At 38.1% G+C, this 26655-nt stretch overlaps 1 protein-coding gene across 4 annotated transcripts; it reads left to right on the top strand.

Annotated features, from left to right (window-relative positions):
• The first annotated feature begins 603 nt into the window (after positions 1-603).
• Positions 604-26422, top strand: glyr1 (glyoxylate reductase 1 homolog (Arabidopsis)). Of its 4 annotated transcripts, XM_061749621.1 has the most exons (16): positions 604-727; positions 1987-2023; positions 2314-2393; positions 2474-2612; positions 3945-4055; positions 10877-10954; positions 14905-14958; positions 15397-15447; positions 15544-15617; positions 17433-17532; positions 18983-19093; positions 19184-19285; positions 19446-19608; positions 21881-22060; positions 22281-22405; positions 24715-26422. In XM_061749621.1, the coding sequence occupies exons 1-16, from the start codon at positions 690-692 to the stop codon at positions 24787-24789; spliced, it is 1518 nt and encodes a 505-aa protein (XP_061605605.1). In that variant the 5' UTR covers positions 604-689; the 3' UTR covers positions 24790-26422. The 4 variants fall into 4 exon arrangements, with proteins under 4 accessions (XP_061605605.1, XP_061605607.1, XP_061605608.1 ...); XM_061749623.1 differs by lacking the exon at positions 15397-15447; XM_061749624.1 differs by lacking the exon at positions 10877-10954 and having other exon boundaries at positions 605-727.
• The last annotated feature ends 233 nt before the right edge of the window (positions 26423-26655 follow it).

Below are 26655 nucleotides of genomic sequence, written 5' to 3'. Positions count from 1 at the left end.
TGAATTATTGCTTCATGAATAAAGTTGTCATCGGCACCGGAATCTATAAGGGCAGTATTGGGGGTGTTCTGAGCAGAAACTATAATGCAAGCGGGAACGGTCATCCGAGAGGGAGAGCTTGAGGGAATGGAGATTTAGCAACCACTTGCCTGTTATTTGGAAAAAAAAAAACAAACAAATAAACAAAAAAACTTACATTTAACAGGCATGCATCAGAAACAATCGCTTGGGGAATTCAAACATTTAAAGAATACCACTGGTGTTTTCATAGCATAATTAAGACTAATTGTTGTTTACTTCTGTGAAAGTGGCTCGCAACTGAGCAGTCGGAAAAATGCGGGTCACAGGCTGACAACAGTTGAGAACCATTGATTGAGCTCATCATTTAAAGTTTTGCATTTATTTTATCAAATGATACACATATTGCACACGATTACGTCTCGTTCGTGGCTTTGTGCCGCAAGTATGACATACAGTACAGATATTTGATAGTCTTTTGTGTTTTGACAACAGTCTACTTTGTTCACGTGACCTGTCAACCGGAAAAGGCGTAAAGTGCGTCTGAGCCAATGGCAGGCGCTTTGTGGGTAGGGAGGGCGGGTCTTCTTTTAGTCATGAGTGGGTGTGTGAAGCTTGCGAAGTGTTGTCTTTTCCTCTCATTCGTTGCGACGTTTTATTAGAGTTGCAAGATGGCGACGGTGCATCTGAGAATCGGGGACCTAGTGTGGTGAGATGTCCTTTAAACGTTAAAGCCTGCCAGTTTTCTTCGTAATGGTCTCTACATTCATTAGTTTAGTTTAGTCTAGTTAAGTTAGCCTACCATATAAATTTATTAACCACGAACTCAATTTTAATCCTTAAAAGTGTTAGCCACTTGGTTAGTTGATGGACAACCCAAACAAATTGTTAGCCAAGCTGACTCAACATTCGTCGCTAGCTCGTTGCTAACATTAGCGGAAAACTAGCAGATTTACAGATAATGCGGAGTTTTTATTTACTTAAATTATATTGTTTTGTGAGTACAATTCTATTCTTCGGAGCACGTATGTCACAGTTGTGCTTTGTATCCGTTCACGTTTATATTGCAGTGGACGTGTATAATTTCCTGCTTTGAGACGGGCTTTTCTAGCGCCGTTGTTTTAAACGGAAATCTGGGTTAGCAAAGAGGTGTTAACACTGAAAACTCTTAATTCGTCGACTTGCTTAATCCGTAACATTTTACAATTTGCCTGCGTATAGCATAGTTTATTTTCACCGATGTGATATATATGTTTTATGGATATATATATATAATGGCAAACTGCTCGTAACGCTGGCCTCGGAGCACTTGTTTGCGTTGGTCGTCGCGAATGATCCACCACTGTTAGACTTCCACAGTAATGCAGCGAACAAAACTGATGTAAAGCACCGAATATTTTCCTATGGAGCCGTTTTATAGCTAAATGGTAACCCTTCATACCATTTACAACATGTAATACACGTCTTTTCGTTCCAAATATATTTGCCTGATGTTTCTTTTTATTTTTTATTTTTTTGGGTGTTTGTGGAAAATGGTCAATTGACGGAGAATAATATGGATTTGACAGAACGCCATGCTGATAGTTGTTAAAAGCGTTTGCTTGTTATTCCTAAAACATTTGAGGATGTAATTGTAAACAAAGAAACCCGTCATCTAATTAAAAAAAAAAAAAAAAAAAAGCATTGGTTATTTATTAACATACAAAAGTTTGAGTAAACAAGCACTGTTTTTAAATATATTTGAAGTAACTTTACCATGTTTGTTCATTCATTTTGTTCATCATACCATGTTTGAAATTTCCCTTGGTTTTAATAGTGTATGTATACATCTATACGTCTATCTACCAAACATCACGTGACAAATGCTTTTTCATTTCAGTACCTTATTTCTGTACAGTACCTTCTCTGCATGCCACTTGCTATACATAGAAATTATAATATTATGGCTAAATACTTGTCGAATTTCAGGGGGAAACTTGGCCGATATCCACCATGGCCAGGAAAGGTAAATGATTGGGTGGCAAAACCTGATTTATGGCTCCAATGAATACAAATGATCAATGCCACTGTTGGTTTTGAATGAATGTGTGTGTATGTGTGTATGTATGTATATATATGTATATGTATGTATATATATGTATATGTATATGTATGTATGTGTATATATATATATATATATATATATGTGTGTGTGTGTGTGTGTGTATGTGTATATATATATAAATATATATATATATATATATGTGTGTGTGTGTGTGTGTGTGTGTGTGTGTATTTTATTTTTTTCCAATTTAGATTGTAAGCCCACCCAAGGATCTAAAAAAACCGAGGGGCAAAAAATGCCATTTTGTGAAATTCTTTGGAACTGAAGACCAGTAAGTAGAAATGTGTAATGTTGTGATTGTATTCACTAGTTCATCTTCAACAAATGGGAATGATCATGTTTCTCTCCCAGTGCTTGGATCAAAGTGGAACAACTAAAGCCTTATCATGCTCACAAAGAGGAGATGATCAAGATAAATAAAGGCAAGCGCTTCCAGCAGGCAGTTGATGCAGTCGAAGACTTTCTTAAAAAATCAAAGGGGAAAGAACAGGTGAGGAAGAAGGCCTCTTTATACTCCCGCGGACGACAACGCCCGCATTGCGTCACGTGACGGACGAATTGCCCCGCGTGGCCCCTCTGCGTAGCTTGACGCGCACACGGCAAAAATAGTTGCTGTGCGTCGAACGCCGTGGAGATCATCTCTCGTGATTGGTCCGTTTTAGTCACATGGTGTGATGACGTACTCAGCGTGCCCCTTGGTTCTACTTACCATCTCTCGTGATTGGTCCGTTTTAGTCACGTGCCGTGATGAAGTACTCAGCTTGCCCCTTGGTTCTACATAACATCTACACCGGCGCCTTCTCGATTGATTTTGCAGCATAATTAAACGTATCATCTGGTCATCTAGGTTCATTTGTTCTCGCAGAGACTGTTCCACGGTCACCATTGTTGTTGCTTTGTTCCTTGTTACTAAAATGAAAGTGGAAATGGCCAAAAAAATGCAGAGGAAACTCCACCCTGTGGTGTCCTAGCCAATACCACTCATAGCGACACCCCTGACTTGGAGGTGAACTGCAGTACATTTTCAAAACTGCGCGCGTGGGTTGCGCTCGAGTATAAACGCAAACTACGCACCGGATAGCTGCAGTGACGTCAGTATAAAGAAGCCTTAATACTTACAAAACAGTTGAGGGAACGCTGTGTTTTTGTACTAATGTATTACCATACACCTTATAAAAATAATATACTGATAAGGCATGATGTTGTAAAATACTGTTAAAATTCCACCAAGTGAATATGGATCTCAGTCGCACAAGATTGAGACGCATTAAGCGCCTCTGTGGTACACAGATTTAAGCTAACATGCTGTAATTTGTTTCTTATCCATTTCCATACATTTCTCTTCATGGATCATAATTGGTGTAGTATAAAAAAAAAAACAATCAACAGCAGGGGTGTATGTTGCCATTTGTACTGAAACACATGTTTATTAAATGTCTCAGAACATATTTAATATCCTGTACATGCATTACTCCATATTGTGTTTGTAATCCAACATAGAAATATAATAGAGTGCACCTCATGTTAATTCAAGACATATGGGTAGCACACCCAGATCACTCAATTTCTTGTTATGCCATCTACGGCTAAAACAGTTTAAACAGTGATACAATTTAAAAATGTTAGTCTTGCGTTACAACTTTTGTCACTTTTAGGGCTCTTTAAAGCAGTAGTTGTTTTTTGATGTCTTTCACGTGGCGTGCACTGCTGTACCTAACAATTCATTTTGGGGACTGCTCTGTACAATTTTTAATGTGCTATCGGCAAATAAAATGCGGATGACCTTTATTTATTTCCCCCCCCCCCCCCCCCCCCCCCCAAGAACTCTGAAGGTAAAGGAGACTCCAAAGGAAAGAAGACTCCTAAAAAACCACTAAAAATACTGGATGAGGATGATGAGGATCTCAGTGCCTTGAGGGACCCCTCTGAGAAGGTCAGTAAGACAATAGCAGAATAGGAAAAGAAAGATGTCAGCTGTCAAATTATTCATCAAGGAGTCACACTGAGATTTACACCACAAATTCACTCAGATGGTGCAGACATCTGCAACAGTCCACTCCTTCAAATATGAAAGGTAAATCACATGCCAGAACATCAATATGGCAGCTGCCATGAGAAAGAATAAGAAACAGACATATACTGCAGTATGCTATGTAAAATGTCACCCGCTTTGATTTGTTTGGCATCGAAATATGTAGCCCTGCTGTTCAGTAGCCTGATTTACTAATATCCCAAATAGTGGCCATTAAATTGCCTATTTGCGCTGATTGCGTGCGCTGTTGGTGGCCATGTTGAACAAGGTCTGCTTAAAGGGTTGTCCATGCAAAAGTTGCCGCAAACTTAATTGTACACGCAAAAAGATGCAGAAGCTTATCCACTAACCAGGCACGACCAAAATTTCGAGAAATTTCCTAGCGCTGTGGGAAGGGTATAAGTAAAAATGTGAATTTAGTATGCGCAGTGTGATTATTTCAAATCTGAGATGAATTGCCATGGCTCATTTGTCTTTTAAATAGTGTTTCTGAAAGGATTTAGGGCCAGTTTGATACACACTTGTAAAAAAACTAATCTGGTGAAATTCCTTTTAATTATTAATATCAATGATATTCATTGATGTGAAGCCACTGATCATGTTAATGATTTCTCACAGTAACAATGATTTAACAAGGTAGGAAACATAAATTGTCAATATGCAACGCTAGCTATAAATCTCTGCAGGTATTTACATTTTCAAATGATCCTCTCTACAACATTCCTCGGAAATCACAATGCCCCATCATTAATGAGGTACGGGTCCTTGAGGGCTACATGAGTGCACTGACCGTGATAGTGACACCCTGCCCTAACAGATTGTGCGCCGTTGGTCTGGATGTCCGCATGATTTACTGAGATTGTGGTGTTTTTGGCAGCAGGTGCAAAAAGGCTGAAACACTAAAGAATGGATTTAAAAGACAAGGGTTAATACTGTAGTTGAAATAGTCCAAGCAAACTACATCAACACAGTTTTTGTCCCTCGTGTGGTGATTTCATTTCAAGTAGCGCCTCAGACAAGCAGTGAGTTTCTTATAATGATCGAGCCATTTGTATCTGTAAGGCAAGAGTGTCCAAATTTCTTTCTTCCAATGACTGCTTATTAAAAAAAAAACAGTTAGCAAGGGCCACTTTGAAATCCTTTGTTTACACACAACACCGGAGAAGACGGCGGATGCATTTTGGCTGGTGCACTTGAGCAACTGCTTTTCCCTGTTTTCAAAACGCTTCTTTTTAGTTTAGAATCACTTGCTTTAACCAGGATTCCTTGCCGCATGATGACTGTGGTCTGTTTTGTGCCGGCCTCAGCGCCGTAAAATGTGGAAACCCACGATGGCTGGCAACATCTGCTACTACTAAGCCAGCTAGCTAGTCTCGTTGCTCGTTAGTGGTAGCTGGCTAGCTCACCTAAATCATCTGCCACGATGTGTTGAATGAATCTTGCATAACTTCGCAGGGCTAGAGATGCGATCAAATTGGTCACATATGCGATCTTTATTTCATTTTGTCACACTTGGCGAGTGCATGTTTTAATGTTGTGGAATTTAGTCGCTCACTAAACGGTGAGAGAGAGAGAGAGAGAGAGAGCTGTGACGCTGTCTCAATCATTATGAATTCCATTTGAGTTAAAAAGTGACCCCCGCTGCAATATGATTGGCTGCCTGCTGCAACATAATTGACTGCTTCTTTCAGATAGGACACGCTATTATCAACAGCACCGTCGCGTGCATGTACTAGTATGCCGTTTTTTTGGCCAGTGGCGTGGGCACCACATACCTATATTGACGCTGGCCTGCTTATTAATTTCAAATGACAAGTGTGAGCTGTCATCTCATCTGGTGAGCAAGGTAGCTAGCCCGTACCTACCTTGGAAAGTCCGGTAAGCCGGTAAACTCCTCCCACCGCAAGTTACCCACAGCTTTTCTTTTTACACACATTATCATGCTGTTACATATGTCACGGGAATAAGTTGTTTCCCCAAGCGACGTCACGTATGGTCGTCTAAATATTACGAGGGTGTGCGTGCGGGCAGGGGGGCTATACTGCTAACTGCAAAGATTGCCTGCTTAAACTGTCTCTCGTTTTCATTTCACTTACTATAATAGTCCTGTGCAAATGTTTTAATAACGTTATGAAGCTAGCTCTCTCTCTCTCTCTCGCTCTACCCTGTTTATAGCATAGACACGTGCAAAGTAAAAAAAAAAATCCACACTCGAAACAAGACTGTATAGCAAACTGTCATTAAAATATAGTGCAATGATTGCTGTAGTAATGATGTATCCATGTTCTGTTTGGGACTATGATTTTAAATGGGTAAATTGGTTTGTTCTGCTACATAAACGGTACTTTTATATGGTGGTGGTACACAATGCAATCATTTTTAAATGTATGTCAATCATATGCTTGTGGTAATGCTCAAAATTAAGTGGTTTTACCAGGGGAAGATGGTTAGGAGCCCTCACGATGAAAACTTGCCCCTCTGAATAAAACAAATGATCAAAAAAAAGTAAAGCCTTTTTATATATATGCGTGTGTGTGTGTGTGTGTGTGTGTGTGTACACGCACACACACACACAGTGGGTATGGAAAGTATTCAGACCCCTTAAATTTTTTTTTATATTGCAGCCATTTTTTAAAATAATTTAAGTTCATTTTTTTCCACTTTAATGTCCACACAGCACTCCATATTGACAGAAAAAAAAGGTAATACAGCCGTGAGTCTTTTGGGGAATTAAGTTTTTCATACCTGGATTTGGGGGTCGTCTACCATTCCTCCTTGCAGATCCTCTCCCGTTCTGTCAGATTGGTTGGCGAACATTGGTGGGCAGCCATTTTCAGGTCTTTCCAGAGATGTTCAATTGGGTTTAAGTCAGGGGTCTGGCTTGGCCATCCAAGAACAGTCACAGAGTTGTTCTGAAGTCTTTTCTTTTTTAATGAATCAGCAAATATTTCAACAATTGGGGTGATGTGCGTACATTAATGAGGAAAAAAAATAACTTAAATGATTTTAACAAATAGCTGCAATATAACTGTAAAATTTAAGGGGGTCTGAAAACTATCCGTACCCACTGTGTGTGTGTGTGTATCTATATTTAATTGACCCATTTTGTCTGCCACTGCTTGTTGTGGGCAAGCTTCTTGTTCACAAACTATATAGCAAATATCATATCTCGAGTCACTGTCAATCTTCATAAAATAGTTCATACAAAACTATGGTATGCCATGGCCATGCTGTACCTCCTCAAAAATTCCCACTTGCCCAGGGCAACTAAAAAATAGTCACGGGCAAGCGAGCAAAACATACACCAGTCCCGACGGGGCAAGAGTTTGCCATCGATACGAAGCCAAGCCGCTTAGCCAGGCTGCTAGAGCGCTTCACTTCCTCATTTGATGTGTAACCCATATAACCATGTGTGTACGTCTAAAGAAATAGGCCGATTTTGCTTACTGGCTCGCGTGACCGCAACGTTGAGAGGAGTGTATTAGCGTTGCAACACTCTACGGCGTACTTCGCCTGTCAGAGAGTCTGTTCACAATCAATTGGGCAAGACAGAGGCGCCTTGTTGTACACGTCGGCCTCTGTCCCAGCAAACGCCGGCTCACGGGCTGGGATTGGTTGCCGTGGTCCTCCGCTTCGCACAGACAGCATCCTGGCTCGTGAGTCGTATCTCAGTGTGTCACCACCGCCGAATTGTTCAAGCATATCGTAACAGTATCACTCTTTAGTAGTGTACTATTGAGTCGAAAGTCATAGTTGAATGTACATCACACGGAGAAGGAATAACAATTCTAACTCCTGGTAAAACATACCTTCGCAATTACGTTCCATTAGTCCCAAAAATTAAATTATAAAACGGGTCCACTCTATCGCTGCAAAAATAAATCATTTTGCATACTTCCCTCTCTTCAAATGAAATTGTCTACATTTCAAATAAAAACATATCACAGAGACTGCTCAGAATTTTTTTTTTTCCAATATCACTTAGTGGAGGAAAATATACTATGTAGGAGTCACATGATTTTATTTATTGTTACATAGCTGTTTCTAAACCTGTTGCCTTTGAGTGTTCCTGCCTTTCTGATTTGACTTGATTTATTTTATTTTTTTTGACTCACGCAAATAAATCACTGTTAGTTGGCATTAATGTTTTGTTAGTTAGAATAGCAGCAATTTCTAATGTTATAACATAAAATTAATAATAATGTTTGATGTGAAGATTTCAGTAATCCTGCTTTCACCTCGTGCCCCACCTGTACCGTCAACCTTTTTGCAATACCGTGAGCTTTCCCACAATAGCGCAATAATTATCATTCTGTGAGATTAGTAGTGTGGTAAAACCAAACATTAAGATACAGCAAACATTTGGGTACACTTGACCGAACAGGACAAGCTCAAGTTTGCCACACGGGTAAGTGCCCTAAAAAGTTAACTTCGAGCCCTGGCAGTTTGTCTTAGGTTTAATAAATCACATTACATGTGCTAGATTTATCTTTGTTTAAAAAAAAAAAAAAAAAAAAAAAAATCTATTTCCATGTACTTATCCCACAACACGCAGAATAAACTCTGTGGCAAATTGTGCAATTTTCATTACCACGGGTTTGTAGATCAGCTTTAGCATTGGTTTGTGTGCACAAACCAGATTCCACTCGTTATTTCACACGTAACCCTTACATAAATAAAGGCCTAGATATTCTGCTTTAATGTATGGTACATGGTAGATGCCTTGAGACATACAGTACAAGTGGACATAATGTGTATACACACACCCGTTTTCAACTGCCAGGTTTTTTTTTTTCATTGCATCAAAACATTTTTCACCATTGTGACCTATAACCTGTACAACAACCTAATTAAAAAACTGACATCTTTTAGCAAGGATAAGTAAAAAATAAACTGAGAATGTGGTTGCAGAAGTGTGTACACCCTGCTATCGTGGCAGTTTTCAAAATGAACCACATATGAATGGGAATCGGGACACACCTGCCATCATCTGAAGTGCCTTTGATTTAACTCCAAATAAAGTTCAGATTTTCTAGTAGGCTTTTCCTGACTTGAAATAACATCTTGCAGCGCAAGCCATGTTCCACGGAGACCTTCTACAGCATAACAGGGATCTCGTTTTTCAAAGTTATCAGTCAGGAGAAGGGTAAAAAAAAATACTTTTCCCGGCATTAATATACCATGGAACACAGGGAAGACGGTCATCAACAAATGGATTGTCCGGCATTACTGGCCAGTACGGCGCTGTGTCCTGCCACCGTGACGAAAATTTCATTAACGAATTTGATGAAACAAACACTATATTGTTGGGGGGGAAAAAGTTGCCTGGGGGCACGCTATTTCATTACCCCCCGGCTGCCAAGCCGCGGAGACGAAAGTTATCTTTGCGTCCGGTGTCAACGCATTGCAAGTCATTAATCATTGCCTCTAAGGTAGCGAATAAACTACACTTCTTGCCATGCTTCTTACATGTATCCGTTTATGTTATCACAAAGGGAGGGCGGGATGAAAAAAGATAGAAAAGCATGATGCTATTTGATAAGCTATCGTGTCATGAAGTCTCAAAACACCGAAATAAGTGATTGGGTGATACAGTAGAATTGTCCCAAAGGTCTGGCTGTAACCATGTTATAGCGGAGACTAACTAAACTACAAAAACACAAGGCAATTAATACGTGTCTGGAGATATAAATGTCAAATAATTAATGGCCTCTGAACCGGAAATGAGTTATGTTGCTGGAGATGTCATCTGAGAACGGAGTCAGGTTAAAATTATATTTATTATTAATTATACATCTTTGTAAGATAAGATAACTGTTATTAGTCCCATAATGGGGAAATTTCCTTCATATCAGTAGCAGTAGTAGATGTAGGAAATATAAATACATAACATAAATAGCATGGAAGAGAAGACATCTATACAAGTACATTCACAAACACAGAAATCTAAACTATTGTCCATTCATAAACTATTCAGTTCAATCGATCAGCAAATTATTTGTTTCTCTGCAAACTAGAGTGCTAAGTTTTAATTGACTTTTGAGATCTGATTTACAAACTTTTTCCTAACCAAGGTCGAAAACAGGATTGGTAAAGGCAAATTAATCAATAGACATATTTTTGACGATGGCACGTTGACATCTCATATACTTTGATTCAGGCTGCAACTGGATCTGCCATTACAAGGTTGATGCAATAAACACATTAAAATAACAAATATTGAAGCCATAATTTAATAATGATTACAATTATTGAGTCATGATTATGTTGTGCAATTAAACAGTATGCAGAATTATTTTTATCCTATCACATAATATACTGCAATAACTGTCCTGTGGTTATGTTGTTGTCAAAATTTTGAAAATATGAAAAGTCAGACAAATTTGGACAAATTGTTCTGGAAGTGAATTTCTATAGGTTGGCAGCTCTGCTATGATCTTTTTTTTTTAGGTGTGACGTTTTATGGATTTATGCCAGACTGGCTGTTCAAACAGCTTTGTCGGGAATTCTCGCATACCTATTTATTCATGTGTTTGTCGATTTTTGTTCATATTTTGGATTTGTGTCCCTCACACTGGTTAATTTGAGGATTGGTGTCTTTAATCCTCAAAACTCCCCTGGTTTTTATATATCTGAAATGGGTACCCCCTGCAAAACACAGGAACCTCAGCAAATTCACCCTTTGTTTTAAAGGTGAATATGTGTCTCTCTCCTTCTTAAAGGACTTAACTGACTCTGACCCCGAGCCGTCCACTATTGAGAGGCTGGGGGCTGCACCTGGATTCAAATGGGAAAGCAGTGTAGGTGAACCCACCCCACCCCTACTTCCCACCAAGCTTGCCTTGCTCTTCTACCTTACCCTAACCCTTGGCTTTAATGACCAACTATGCAGACCTTTTCCCTTCTGACCTTTTGGTGCTAGCACTTGACCACTGATTCTGTTTTCCCTTTTGGTTTTCGACACATTTCAGTGTACAGCAGCTTTAGAATGGCTGATTTGTTTCAGTTGATCCAGAAAATATTATTTTACCTAACCACTAAGCATTTAATATCCTTAAAACATGGGCTGTAGCTCTGCTCGAGGGTTTAGTTGAACCTAATATGTGGCCTCAGCATTTTATAGTTAGAAGTAGATTTCCTGTTTTAAACTCTCTTCCTTATTTGACAGTGTTTGTGACATAACATTGGATAAAACTGTACCACGCACAATGGATTTCTGCATTTTAAAATATCAAATTGTCCCGATCACATGTTTTTGCACCAGAGTCTGATTTTTTTAAATTTCTTTTTTTAATTTTAAGTATCTGGAGATACAGAGTCACGATCTGATACATATAACTACCAAAACTAAACTTTTAATATTTAAAATAACAACCCAAAACTAAATTAGTAACACAAAATAATATAAAAAAATATATAAATTTAAAAAATTTAGCAAATAGAAATAATTTTGGTAATCCCATTTAACCTACATCTGATTTCATGTGCTGTTCCTGCTATGCGCGCCTTGGGCAGTGTGGTGTGATGCATGTATGGAGCTAAATGTTTGCAGTAATTAAAACAATGTTTTTTTTTACCAGATTAGGAATATGTGCCTGTGAGTATTGTTATATTACTTGTCTGCATTTGTGACTATGGAGTTTGTGTATAAATATTCGTTATTTAAAGGTAAATCCCACCCGTGATCTAATGCTAATTCTAGCTAGCCCGTCAATGGGGGTTTCCATTTACTGTTAACATTTCCAAAACGATCATGTCTTATATCGAAAAATACAATGTGTGTATTTCTTTTTGTTGCGTGGTTATTTTAACAGTAAACTACACTTGGGGTGTCATTAAAGAGTTTAAAGCACGCTCAGGGAGGGCAGAGACTGTGTTTGTATGTGAGTGTCACGCGCGCACACGCAAACACACTGTCTGCATGTCACTGTCATTTATATTATACCGGTACTAAAAATACCTGGAAAGTTACATTGTTTAATATAAAAAGAAGCCATTACTGTTCCATTTGGCAAGATCTTTGTACCTTTGGGTTATTTTGTCACTTTGTGACATTTAAAATGTTAGAAAATGAATAAAACCGATCTTTTTTTTCACCTGACCTCGACCAGCTGAAAATCATGTGATTGACCCCGATTTTCGATCTTGTGATCGGCTCGGGATACCCCTACTTTCTAGTGTTTAAAAAATAAATAAATATATATATATATATATATATATTTTTTTTTAATACCACCATGGTCAAATTAGTCTTTGTCAAATCTGTGTCGTTTCTTTGTTCTCAATGAACTTCTGATCTGATAAGTCCTAAACTGGTTGACCATTTTATGTGCACATAAAATTTGCCTCCATTAACGGTATATATTTTTTTTGACCCCTCCCATCTGGTGCTCTCATAATAGTAAAGTCAGTAGTGTTTTTATTCTGACTGCTGAATCCTCAGATTATCTTCAGCTAAAGTTTAGGGTGCCCCTTTCTCCTTCGTAAGTACAGTGGTGAAATTGCCGTGCAACTGCTTTTTTTTGGTTATTGTACATGAAAATGAAGTGCACTTTTAACCACATTGATCACCAGAGTTCGGTTTGTCTGTAAAGGCAGCTGTCCATATGTAAGTGGGAAGATATTTTGATAATTGTATTTATAGTTTCCTGGAAATGTAAGAGCAATCAGAACTGTTCCTTGACCTTGAAAGATGGATTAACAAGAGAAAATTGGTATGTAATGGTATAAAAAAACAGTTTGTATGTTTTCAGGCTGATAGATACTACTTCAGCTTTTTCAAATGTCATGATAATACTTCAGCTTTGTCAAATGTCATGACATGAATCAGTACCCTTTGAGGTGACAGCAGCCTTGGTTTTTCCATTTGCTGAAACGGAGAAGCAAAACAGAATTTTGGTTGGAATATTGTCGTTACACAATTTGTATTCGACCTGTGCTTAAATAGTTGATAAAAAGAACAAAGAACATTGTCAAACTATCAAGTTATCTTTAACAAAAACAGCACTAGTTGGTCACTTTATGGTGACTGTTGTAGGTATACACTAGGGGTCTCCCGATTCGATCTTTGGGATTGTATATTGGTCCGTTGTCAGCAAAAAAAAAAAAATAAATCTCAGCTTTTGCCACTCTTATACAAGTAGTCCATTCCATGCTCCGCTCCAGCACTATTATCCAGCAGCACCCGGATGGTAACATACCATTGTAGAAAGTAGTAAGAGTGAATGTTGCTTGCTTATTCGCATATCATGTTATTAACTTTCCAGCAGAATTTTAGAAGTTCACTGTAAAGCTAAACACACATCCATACCACTTATCCTTACTAGGTTCGCCCTGAACTGGTCGCCAGCCAATCGCAGGGCACATATAAACAACCAACCATTCGCATGCACATTCACACCTACGGGAAATTGAGAGTTTTCAATTAACCTACCATGCATGTTTTGGGGCTGTGGAAGGAAACCGGAGTACCCTGAGAAATCAAACGCAGGCACGTGGAGAACATGCAAACTTCACACAGTCCAGGCCTCACTATGCAGTTTACAAATATTTACGTTTACAGTGGTTACTGCTAGCCCTAAATGGCCACCACATACCAGAATGCAGCACAGCCTTTGAATAGCATTGTGGGATGCAATGGCCATTTTAGGCCAAAAACAAAGATACAGTACCTGAACCACGGAATCAATGATGTTTATGCAGCGGAAGAAAAAGCAAACATTTCTGAGCCTTCGCATGGCCATGTAAAGTCTGTTTATAAACCGAAAATAGTGTGTAAATTTGACTTCTTTTTTTCCCCCATTAACAAAAAAATATTCATCAACCAAATTGTTCATAAACAGAAGGCAAAAAACTGTGGTGCCCCGATATTCGTGGGAGATAGGGACAGGGCATGACCACGAATAGTGAAAATTTGCAAATAATTGGGGGGGATATTCACCACCAGTGTTTTCAGGGTTGGTTGCAGATGAAACTGATTATTTAGTTCACATTCATTTCAATGGGGAAAGATACCTGTAATTTGAGATACAAGTGTGTAAGGTTATATGCGCGGTCAAGGAACGAAATAAACTCGTATCTCAAGTCACCCCTGTATCTTGTGTGTGAAATGTGCACACTTCAACTTCCCCTTAAATACACAGTGACTTCCAATTTTAACTGAGTTATTGTTATGCATGGTATTTGAAGCAGATTTCTGTGCACCGCTGTTCAAAATGTGAAACAAACTTCTCTCCAAAATGTTATTGAATTTATTTTTCCCTTTTTGTTTTTCAATCCATTCGTTATGTTTGGTGTTTGCTGTATTTATTTTTTGTGTATTTGTCCATATAAATCGTGTGTGTGTGTGCGCGCGCTATAGTGGTTAGCACTTGGAAGCTTGGCTCAGGCCTTCCTGTGTGGAGTTTTCATGTTCTCCCGGTGCTTTGTGGGGTTTACTCCAGGTACTCCGGCTTCATCGCACATTCCAAAAACATGCATGTTAGGTTAATTGAAGAACCTTAATTTTACGTAACTGTAGGTTTGAGTGTAAATTGTTGTTGCGACGTGACACTGAGGACAAACGCTAAAGCAAATTGATGGACATTCTGGAAAAAGAAGTTGCATTTTGCTCTGTCAAGAAAGTTCCTAATGAAATGTCACAGGAGAACAATTAATGCCTTGATCATGCTGCATTGTGCAGAATATGCGCTTCAATTTGGTACATTTCAAAGAAAGCACATTTCAACTCTGAGCCCTTACTCTTTTGCAGCCTGTTAAGGATGACCCACATTTTCATCACTTCTTGCTTAGCCAGTCTGAGAAGGTAAGAGTATGCACAGTGTTCAAGTTTTTTGGCCTTTGACACTTCTAGCTCCCAGTTTGCTCTTGAAACCCAATCTAGAGTGTAGCCACACCACTTATTAATTTGTCACTCTCTGTTGTAATCTGTAATATTCATATGGCTTTATTATATTATTTTTGTAAGCAGTATCACATTTTTCCACATATTTTGTGGCCAATGATTTCAGTTTCGTCAGTATTCTCTGTATTGTTTGTTTGTGACGCGATTTAAATTATTTCCTACTTTTACAGTTTGTCTAACACATAAACTTCAATGATTAAGCATCATATTGATGCTGACACATTAGCATAGTGTGGTCCGTAATTGACATAATGCATCTAAAAATGGGAAGCTGCTTTGTGCCAAATATGTCACTCTTTATATATACACACTGTATTGTTGTGTTCTTAATTCCCTTAGCCTGCCTCGTCCATGGAACCGATAAGCAAGCGCTTAAAAATTATTGAAGAGGTATAGTTAACAGACTCTGAAAATGATAAATCTAGTTTTGAATTCAAATTTCGATCACTCTAAAAGTGACAGTGGTATTGCTTTTGATTTTTGCAGGACACAGCATCAACATCCATTCAAGCTGCAGACAGCACGGCCATTAATGGCAGCATCACACCCACAGATAAAAGGTATTAACACGCCTCACTGCAGTATTATGCGATGTGGCAAATTTTTAGTCAGGCTAAAATTCCAAAGAGAGGAATGTATTGAGGGCAATAAATTGATTAATCAAATCCTAACTGAACAAAATATGGGGATATGCCACCATTGGGTCAGTCAATTTTCAGGAATTCAACATCAAAACAAGCAACACAAATGTGATTAAATCCTCTCCAACACTTAAGGTTTCATCTCATCATGCGGTGTGTCCATGTAGTGCTCGAAGCCGAAAGTCTTTAGACAATCTAAAAAAAGATAACTTGATGTGAAAATTTCATATCACAATTCTAGTGACCAAAATGATCAGTCATCCTTATAATCAATATTGCTGGAAAAAATGTAGACAAAATATAACGGTACATGCACCGGATGTATTAATTTATTTTAAAAAAAATAATTAAATCGGCACATTAACTATTTTAAACATCCAATCCATCCCTCTGCCCATCTGCGGTTGGACTACAGGGACAGTAGCCTGAGCAGAGAAGCCCAGTTCCCTCTGCCCAGCCACTTCATCCACTTCCCACTTCCAGGGGGATTCTGAAGTGTAGTTAACATTAGAGCTGTGCAATATTATATATTGCAGTGCAATATAAAAACATCTACCATACGATGTAACCCTCCAATCCTTTATAGCAATATTTTACAGGTCCATCGCCGCTACTGAGGGAATCGTAATTTATTTTCCTCCGCTTGGTGATATGCTTATGCCAAGCACAGTGGTGACTGCTGGAGTTTTTGACTGGGGGTGCTATGATATTATATAAAATGTGTTTATGAATAAATGGTGAAAAGACGAGAGAAAATTGCAATTCATTTCATGTAATTTTAAGTAAAACTACCGTAGGGGGCTATATGTCATTTTTGGGTTATAAAATTACCTATAATGGGGATATTATAATTTTCCCTTATGGCACAGCATACCAGGGCTATAATAGTTTTGGATTTTCTATTATTGGTGGTTTTTATTTTGTTTTTGAATTTTATTTTTCCAATTCAGTTTTTAGAGCAGGTTTAAGTGCTTTTCAAAAATGCTTCATTTTAGTTTTTATTAGTTACAGTATTAGTTTTTTTATACGGGGTATTTCGAGAGTGAGATAAAAAAACAAATAGCAATATGTAGTGTATTAAAAACGCAGCAAATATTTAAAAATAAAATATATTTAATTTTATATATATATATATATATATATATATATATATACACACACACACGCACACACACACACACATACACATTAACTTACTAGCAAATGACCAATCATCCATAAATCAAATACAGGTAATTTATAGCAGTCCACACATTTTGAAGTGCCATAAGTGCAGTGCATAATACTGCTTCAAAGGTCAGATTAGATGCATCACAACATACAGTAAAGCCATTCATTAGATGCATGTTGTAGTACGGCCTTCATAAGTGTTTATGTAGAACTTACAACAACAAAAAATTCTTATTTGCATGTTTTCCTTCCTTTGTTGCTGATTTGCAAACTTCTCAGTGGACTTTTTTGTTTTTGTTTTGTTTTTTTACTGTTCCTATTAGTGGTTCTCCGATCCATCGGCGACCGATCATGATCGGCCAATTTCCGTTGTCCTGTTAGACCAAGCAGAATGGAAGATCTGTATACCTTTTATGCAGGAACAGTTTTACTGTGTCACAGTGGAGTTGTTAAGCGTCCGCTGTGGTTTCTTAGTATTATAATTTAAATTTATTCAGAATCAGAGTCGATCAGTCGAACAGAACAAAGTTTCTAGAGGTTTCTTTTCATCTCTTTTACCTTCAGGATAGGGTTCCTTGGTCTGGGGCTGATGGGTAGCGGTATAGTTTCCAACCTGTTGAAAATGGGCCATGTTGTCACAGTCTGGAACCGCACAGCAGAAAAGGTACTATATCACAAGACAAAGTCATTATCACACATGCATGTGAGTTGTGTCAAGAAGGTTCCGGGGCTGGTGTCACAAAATATTTTTGAAGACCTAGATGACATCAAGATGGCTGTGACGACAAAGCTGCCTAGGATCCTGGAAGAATCATTCCAGGTGAACGTGAAGGTGCGGCAGAAAAGGCTGGAAAAATGCATTCGAATCAAGGCGGGTGACTTTGAAGGAGAAAACTTGGATTGGTTCGGATTTAAAATATATCTTTTGTGACACCAGTCCTGGAACGTTTGACACACTTCATATAATCACATAAAACTGTCAGAAGATGAAAACCATAATCAATCAGTGTAATCAGTTTTCAGCTTTTACATAAAATATTTGATGACTCATCTGCTTGTTGAATACTTTTCAAATGGAAAAATGAAATCTTGCGAATAAATACAAGTTACCGATGTGGACTGTTCACAGTGCTTTTATTGTTAATTCTTCTATATGCGCAACACATTCAGAGGGTTGAAATTACGGTACTCAAGGGCCCGCGGTGCTACAAAAGACTACAAATAATGTCAATATAAAAAGCGAATTAAAATATACAGTATAAAAAGTATTGAATGTGCAAACACATACACCTGTATGTAAGGGCTCAACAAAGTTAATAGCTCACTACTGAGTGTAAGGTTTATGCCATAGCTGCCCTAAATTAACAGCGTTGGTAATTATGAAACTCATGTTTCTCTAACGCTTTATACAAAATGCTCTTTAATCAAAATGATTGTTAATGCTAAAATAATTCTTAGGTGTTACTTTTCAAGTTTAAAGGGCAACTAAACCTCCCTTTTTTTGTTTGCTTTGTTATTGTTGCAAGAATATGTTTGTGCTACCACTAGTTTAAACACAGTATTCTGAATAATCATATGTTTGTGGCACAAGAATGAAACAGACTAATTCAGCAATTTTTATCCATCTCAGTGGGCCGCCAGTTTGGCAATATTGAGATCTGCTGGCGACCAAAATTCGTCACAACTGTTTTTGCATTGTGAAAGTTACATGACCAAACCTAGAGGAAAAAAAGCAGACTCCCCGTTTATGCTGCGATAACTAGCATAACTCCGGGTTGATGACATGATGGTTTTAACACAGGCTTTCTAAAATGTAGTTTTGTTTTCCAAGTTTGGTCACATAATGTTCACAACGCAAGTGCAAAGAGCACTTGTGACGTTAATTTCGGTCAACAGCAGAAGGCGATATTGCCCAACATGGCAGCCCCCTGAGACGGATGCAAATGGATGAATTAATCAGTTTCATTCTTATTACATGAACACAATCAATATTCATCGGAATACAGTGTTTAGACTAGTGGGGGAACATACAGCGTATTCTTGCAAAAAAAGTTCGCCTATAACATTAAGTTGACGATGCAGTTTAGAACTAGTCCTTTTCTGTTATGTTCCAGTGTGACCTGTTCATCCAAGAAGGTGCCAGGTTGGGTCGGACTCCTGCAGAAGTGGCTTCAATGTGTGACATTACATTTTCTTGTGTTTCTGACCCAAAAGCTGCCAGAGATGTGAGTTTAACAGTATATATCTTCCTGGATTGATGATTGAACGATGTCTCAGTTTCGCTGATAGAATTGTCTTTGTGTGTTTTGATACAGTTGGTTTTGGGTCCCAGTGGAGTGCTGCAAGGAATCAGGCCGGGGAAGTGTTATGTCGAGATCAGTACTGTTGATCCAGAGACCATTACAGAACTCTCACAGGTGTGTCAAGTCTTAGCGTTAATATACAGAATAGTTTACTTTGGGTTTACCATACCACCCCAGTGGCAATGAAGTTTATATTACCTTTAAAATTGTAGCATTTAATTTGTTCCTTTGCATTTTTTATTAAATTTTGAAAACATTTTTTTTTTTTAATCAGGTCATCACCTCAAGGGGTGGACGTTTCCTGGAGGCACCAGTGGCAGGAAGTCAGCAGCTCTCTAATGACGGGATGTTGGTCATCTTGGCAGCCGGTGACCGAACAGTTTATGAGGATTGCAGCAGCTGCTTTCAGGCCATGGGCAAGACTTCCTTCTTCTTGGGTATGTAGGATGTATTGATACCAGCCATCTTGTGGTTCCCTTTGTCTCAATTTTACTGTTGAATATGAATACCATAAAATTTGGTCTATGGGCTGCACCACTATACAGTCCTTCTCACCATTATTGGCACCCACGAAGTTTAAGTACTAAATGTGAAATATCTCCTGAAGAAAACAAATCAAGTGAACCATTTTTCTATTAAAAAAAAAAAAAAAACTTGTTTCATACAACAGAGCAAATGATAAACGACATGTTATGGACAGATGAAACAAAAATTGAGCTTTTTGCCAATTCACACAAACATGTTTACAATGACGCCTTGAAGGAAAAGAACACCATGGCAACCGTAAAGCATGGTGGAGGATCCATAATTCTGTGGGGCTGCATCTGGTACTGGAGGCTTTGACTGTATCACAGGCATCATGAAATCAGAACATCAAGAAGAGCGAAATGTTTTATCCAGTGAAAGAAAACATGCTTGAACAAATGGCAAAGGAAGAGTGGGAGAAAATAGCACCTGATAAGTGCAGAAAGCTTATAGATGGATACAATAAATGTTTGGAGTCTGTCATTGCTCCCAAAGGGTGTGCAACAAAATATTATATAATATATACACGCTGTTTTCTTGTTTTTTTCCCCTTTGAAATTACATAATCCGAGTTGGAGAAATTTTTTTATTTAAAATGCTTTGGCCCTCCAATTAAAAGATCCCGATGATGTAACCCCGGTACATTTCCATTTATTTCTGAAGATGATATACAAGTTATTCAATAAAATGGTGCCTATAATGGGGAGGAGCCACCGGCCGTGGCTGAGCCAGGACCAGGCTGAGTAGGTTGGGTGGGGCGGTTGCCTGTCGGCTGCAACTAACGCCGCATCTCGGTAATGATCCTTCCGCAGATTTACCTATGGAAACCTTTTTATGACTTTAACTTCTGCTGGATAGTGAAGTTTGATCGTGGTTCTTATAGTTTATTTTGCTACAGGTTGCTATAGCCAACCAAAAAATAAAGTTTCAGCATAACTGCTCATTATTTTACTGTGACAAGACCACGGTGATATCGAGGTGCTTTTAATGCCATGATATCATTAATTCTGTGTCATCCCTATTGTATTTTACCGTTTACTATTTACTGCGTTCTAGCCGTGAAATTTATTTGCCACAGAATATATTTGTTGTTGTTGTTTTGCGTGTTCTCATTAGAGCAGCGCCGTTAACTTTCTCCTTTATTTGATCTTTCAGCCTCTATTACCATATAGTATTATTTTAGCATTGTGCTAAACCGTTTCCACCATGAGTGTTTTAGCTGTAATACTGCTTTAGAGGAGAATATCGGCTCTATTGGATTTTTATATATTTTGTAATTTTTATTCTCCCCCCGCCCCCCACCCCACCGCTTACAATGTTACAACCACAAGGAGCTTCACTCCAGCATGGATTTAGCCAGCAGCTAATGCATCCCAGAAGTGGTACGGAGAGGGAGGAGAGCTGGTGCTAAAATGACTTACAGTAACGTGAGGAAGAGGACTTCATCTGTAGGGCTAACTAATGGCTGTTTTAAAAAAATAAAAAATAAAGCGTGCCTGCCTTGGCTGTTTAGATTGAAACTTTAGTGTCTGCATAAAACCCGTGGGGCATCATGCACACTGCGATTGCAAGAGTATGATTTCAGCATCCTGTTGCTCTCATACTAGTCAGTGGGGACGTTCCTCTCTCATATGAACGAACAACTTCACACAGCATGTAGAATATGCAACTGGTGGGAATAAAACTCTGGACCTCCTGTATACCAAATGCTAATGTGAAGGGAGCTGAGTTAGAAAATATATGTATGTATTTATCTTTTATTTAATTATGATTATTTATTGGGTCGTATGTACTTCACTTTGTTACAGCTGCTTTATAAATAGTTGATGACGTGTTTTTGCCACATCAGTCTCACTAATTTTAAAGAGAAAATTAAAGGTGAAATTAGTGAAATCATTTTGGGGCCCATTACAGTTTTTTTGTTTTGTTTTTTTGAGTAAGATGTCTTGTTGTTTTTGGCTGGAAGAACATTTTAAGTGGGTGATTCTCAAAATTCACCCAAAGAAACAAAAATAGCACAAAAACAGAAGCGTTAGTTATCCACATTGCTGATTGATTGAAGTTCATTCAATCTGTAATTATCACAAGCACATTTGCTTAAAAGCCCAACATCTGTAAAGTGAATTTATTTAAATTGTGTTTCCCCCCCCCCTTAAAAGTGTTGTTTTATTGTTTATTTAATAGGTGAAGCAGGGAACGCAGCAAGAATGATGCTCATCCTCAACATGGTGCAGGGCAGCTTCATGGCCACCATTGCAGAAGGACTCACTCTGGCTCAGGCTACTGGCCAATCACAACAGACCTTTCTGGACATCCTATGCCAGGGCCAGATGGCGAGCACCTTTGTGGACCAGAAATGCCAAAGTAAGTAAAGTACATGAGACATCAAACACAACTCTGTCTCTGCATATTCCTGACACATGGCATGAATTTTATTTATATATAAAAAAATAATAATAATAAAATAAAAAATGTTTAATGCCGTTGGTACAACTGCTGAAATATTTTACATGACAATTCTTTTTTAAACTGTATAACAGGATGTTATTATTTGGATCATGATTTTTCCTGTTGCTTTATCTAGATATTCTACAAGGCAACTTTAAGCCGGACTACTATTTGAAGCACATTCAGAAAGATTTAAGGCTAGCCATCTCCATGGGTGATATGGCCAACCATCCAACCCCGATGGCTGCAGCTGCCAATGAGGTACTTTTACTTGAGGTGTCTGCATGATGCATGGACTTCATTTGATCTGTATTCCAGTTTATTCTCTTGTTATACCTTAAAAAAAGAGAAAACACAAGTTGCTGTTTTCTAATTAATTGGACAGTATTCATAATTGTTCCCAAACATGACTTCACTGACCCAGTCCCTGAAAGATCAGTATTTATCCTAAATTAAGTTCGATTAAAGGTAGACAGTCTAATCTTCAAACTTCCAGAGATTGTGCTAGGACAGTGGTGCCCAAACTACAGCCCGGGGGCCATTTGCAGCCCACTGTCCACTTTTAGCGGCACATGGTAGAGCTGTGCGATATAACGACATATATGGTTGTGGCAATATAAAAACGTCTACCGTATGATGTAAAGGCTCTCATTTACAGTGAGAGGAAAAGGTATGTGAACCCTTTCGAATTTCTTCAATTTCTACATAAAATGTGGTCTGATCTTCATCAAAATCACAATTATAATCGGTCTGCTTAAACTAATACCCCACAAAAAGTTGTTTTCATATTTGTATTGTAAACATTCACAGGAAAGGGAGGAAAAAAATAAGTGAGTCTCTAGGCTACGGATTCTCCAAGAGCTAATCAGTCTGATGTGAGCCAACCTGGAGTCCAATCAATGAGACAACATTGAAAGTGTGGCTTAAAGCTGCTCTGGCCACTAGAAAACACACCAGGTTAGAATTGTCTCCTATCTAGGAGCATTGCCTGATGTGTACCATGCCTCGCTCAAAAAAACCTTAGTGTTTGCTGAGCGTGCTAGCTAAAGGCTGACAGAAATCAATGGCAAATGACAATATCTTTAATGACAATCCACCATACGCAAAACATTAAACAAGAATGGGGTTCATGGGAAAACCCCAACGAGGAAGCTGTTGCTGTCTTACAAAAAAACAACTGCTGTATGTTTGAAGTTTGCTAAAGAGCACTTGGATGTTCCACACCACTACTGGAAAAAAAATTCCTGGACTGCTAAAACCAAAGTTGTGTTGTTCGGGAGAAACTCACAGTGCCATGTATGGAGGAAAAAAATGTCACGGCACACCAATATCAAAACCTTTTACCTGTGAAGCATGGTGGAGGGCGCTTCAGTGTATTCATGGCTTCCCTGCATTAGGGCCTGGAGAGCTTGCTGTCATCAATTGAGAAATAAATTCACAAATTTATCAACAATTGAGAAATAAATTCACAAATTTACCAAGATATTTTGCAGAAGAACTTGAGGCCATCTGTCTAACAGTTGAAGCTAAAAGGGGTTGATTCAAAACACAGAAGCAAATCAACAACAGAATGGCTTCAGTAGAAGAAAATATCTATTTTGGAGTGGCCTAGACAAAAGTTCTCACCTCAACCATATTGAGATGCTCTGACATGACCTTAAGACAGCTATTCACACCAGACATCTCAGGAATTTTCTAAACTACAGGAAAAATGTGGTTATTATTGCTGCCAAAGGAGGGTCAACTAGTTATAAATCCAAGGGTCCTCTATTTATGCTCTATAAAAAATATTACAACATATTGTTGTTTATGTGCTATTAATTTAAAAAGTATCTGTTTATTCTTGTGATTTAGTTGATCAGACTATATACTGTATTTTATGACCAATTTATGCAGAAAGTTAAGAAATTCTAAAGGGTTCATATTTTTTCCACCGACTGTATAAAACACAGATAAGAGAAGGATTGCCATTCATTTAATCTAATATTAATGGTAAATGGACTGCATTTACAGTATATAGCGCTTTAGCTACCCCATCACAGTGCCCTAAGCGCTTTACAAAGCCTCACATGCACCCACATATTCATACACCAATGAGTGACTGCTGCCATGCAAGGCGCTGCCAGGCCCACTGGGAGCAAATGAGTGTCTTGCCCAAGGACACTTTGACATGTGGACAGTCATAGCCGGGATTTGAACCAGTGACCCTTCGGTCACTGGCCAAGCCGCTCTCCCTACTGAGCCACAGCTGTCTGTATGTAATGTATTATTAATAAATGCTATTCTCGAGATATAAAATAACCTATATTGGGATAGGAAATTGTCTATATCGCACATCACTAGCCCACGGCATATTAAAAAAAAAAAAAAATAAAAAAAAAAAAATACAAATAAAAATTGACACCGCCTGCATTTTTCTACTTACTTTCTACATTGGGTGGCAAGGCAAGAGAAGAGATGGAGAATGAATCTTAATTTATGGGTCTAATTTCCATGGAGCCACTCTAGAATCATTCCTCTTGTATGTTGTTATCATATGCTTAAAAAGCTCATCTTTGTTTCCTCTACAGGTGTACAAGAGGGCCAAGGCACTGGACCAGTCAGACAATGATATTTCTGCAGTCTACAGAGCCTACATTCATTAGATCGAGGTGTGATTTAACTGTCTGGACCACACAGTCGTTAAGCCCTCATTATTCCCACCTCTTGATGTAACAAGTTTTATATTTTTAATTCTTCTTTTTTTTCATGCAGTTATTCCATTTTTGCACCTGCTTGGTTATATGCCCACTACTGATGGGATTGCAATTTCTTCATTGTAGGAAACATTGAACATTGCACTGACTTAATGAAGGGGAAGATGTGTGATTACTGCTCTAAACAAGGTTTTACTACTGCAAATGGAGGCATCTTATCAGACTAGTGGTAAAAGTAATGTAGGTTGTTTTGTGAGGGCAAGATTGTGGAGTCCAGACCCATTGAAGAGCAGGTTGTCCAGTCCCAGCCACATGGATTGCTGTCAGGTTCTGAATGCGTAACCCCAAATATTTTTTTATGTGCAAATGAGCTAATTTAAATTTGTCTACACTTCTACTCCTTTCTTTAAATATCTAAAATTCCAAGAGGGAAATACAGAGAACATGCCACTGCATTGCCTTAATATAGTACTCCCTCAAATCTTTAAGTGAATTTATTTATTTGTGAGGTCTTCTGTGCAGTTCGCTCTTGGCATATTTCTGCATTTGACAAAGGCAATTGCAGCTTTTAAATGGGGGTTTATTGTATTTCCTGACCACAATAAGGACAGCAGCCTTAAAATGCAGTAAGAATTAGATGTTCTCATTAAGATGTGAGATTTCCACATTCGCTTAATTTTTTAGTTCTCATTTATTTGTCTTTTTAATATATATATATATATATATATATATATATATATATATATAATCCTGGCGCAAGGGGAATCCACGTTTGAGTTATATTTTAACTGAGTTAAATGAGATGGCCCCATTGTCAGTCAGGCATGTTATTTTTATTTTTTTTCTCTTCTCGCTCCATTTATTTTCGGGGGGGTAGTATGGTCTGTGTTCTGCAAGGCAACATTGGACCTTGCTCAAATTGGAAAAATGAAAGGAAAACCTTAGGAATTAGTTTAGTATGGCTGAGAAATGTGTAAGTGACTGAAAGCTGAAGAATAAATGGAGAATTCTCAGCATCCAATTTTTGTTATATAACGTCATTGTTTAGTCACTGGCACCCTACGCAAAGCACACACATTGCTGAAGCTCACTAGTTTAGTACATTTTGTTATTTTGCAGATCAGGGCCTAGAACCAGGCACTTAGGTAATGGTTAACTATAGTGTGGGTTACTGCTAATGATATGAGAAACAAAAGGACAGATGGAGTGCTAGATATTTCACGACAGTTAAATAATCACACACAAATCAGAGATGGCAGAAAGACTTAATCAGAATAGCTTAATGAATTGCTTTCTTGCAGGAAAAACATTGTTATAAAATGCCTTTTTTATGAATTTGGTTTAGCTGTGAATGTCAAAACAGAATTGAGGCGCATGCTTAACAGTCCATCATATCATTCAGTAAGTTTTCAACTATCGAGGGTTTTACATTTTAGTTCCCCCACACAGTTTGAAGAAGTTTAAAAACAAAACAAAAAAACAAACAAAAAAAAACCACAATGTAAATAGCACCATGAGTTTGACTACAAAATATTTTATATCTTCAAGTATTGGCATAAACTATTTTGACCCTTCAAAGCAACTAGCTAACAGTTTTGTCATAATACTTTAGAAGTGTAAATTGATAATTATTTAATCTGGTTTATCTAATCACACGCCAATAATTTGGAAACCGTTTAAGGAAGAAGGCAATTTATGGAGACTGGGGATATTTATGATTTTGTGTACATGTGGAATTATCAAGGCTTTTGTGCTGTTTAATAAATCCTCTCCTCATTACTGACAGAATTGTTTTCTCTTTGATTCTGATTCTTA

The sequence above is a fragment of the Phyllopteryx taeniolatus genome, chromosome 16 (assembly GCF_024500385.1).
Source record: "Phyllopteryx taeniolatus isolate TA_2022b chromosome 16, UOR_Ptae_1.2, whole genome shotgun sequence".
Lineage (NCBI taxonomy): Eukaryota > Metazoa > Chordata > Actinopteri > Syngnathiformes > Syngnathidae > Phyllopteryx > Phyllopteryx taeniolatus.
This window is presented reverse-complemented; position numbering and strand designations above follow the sequence as displayed.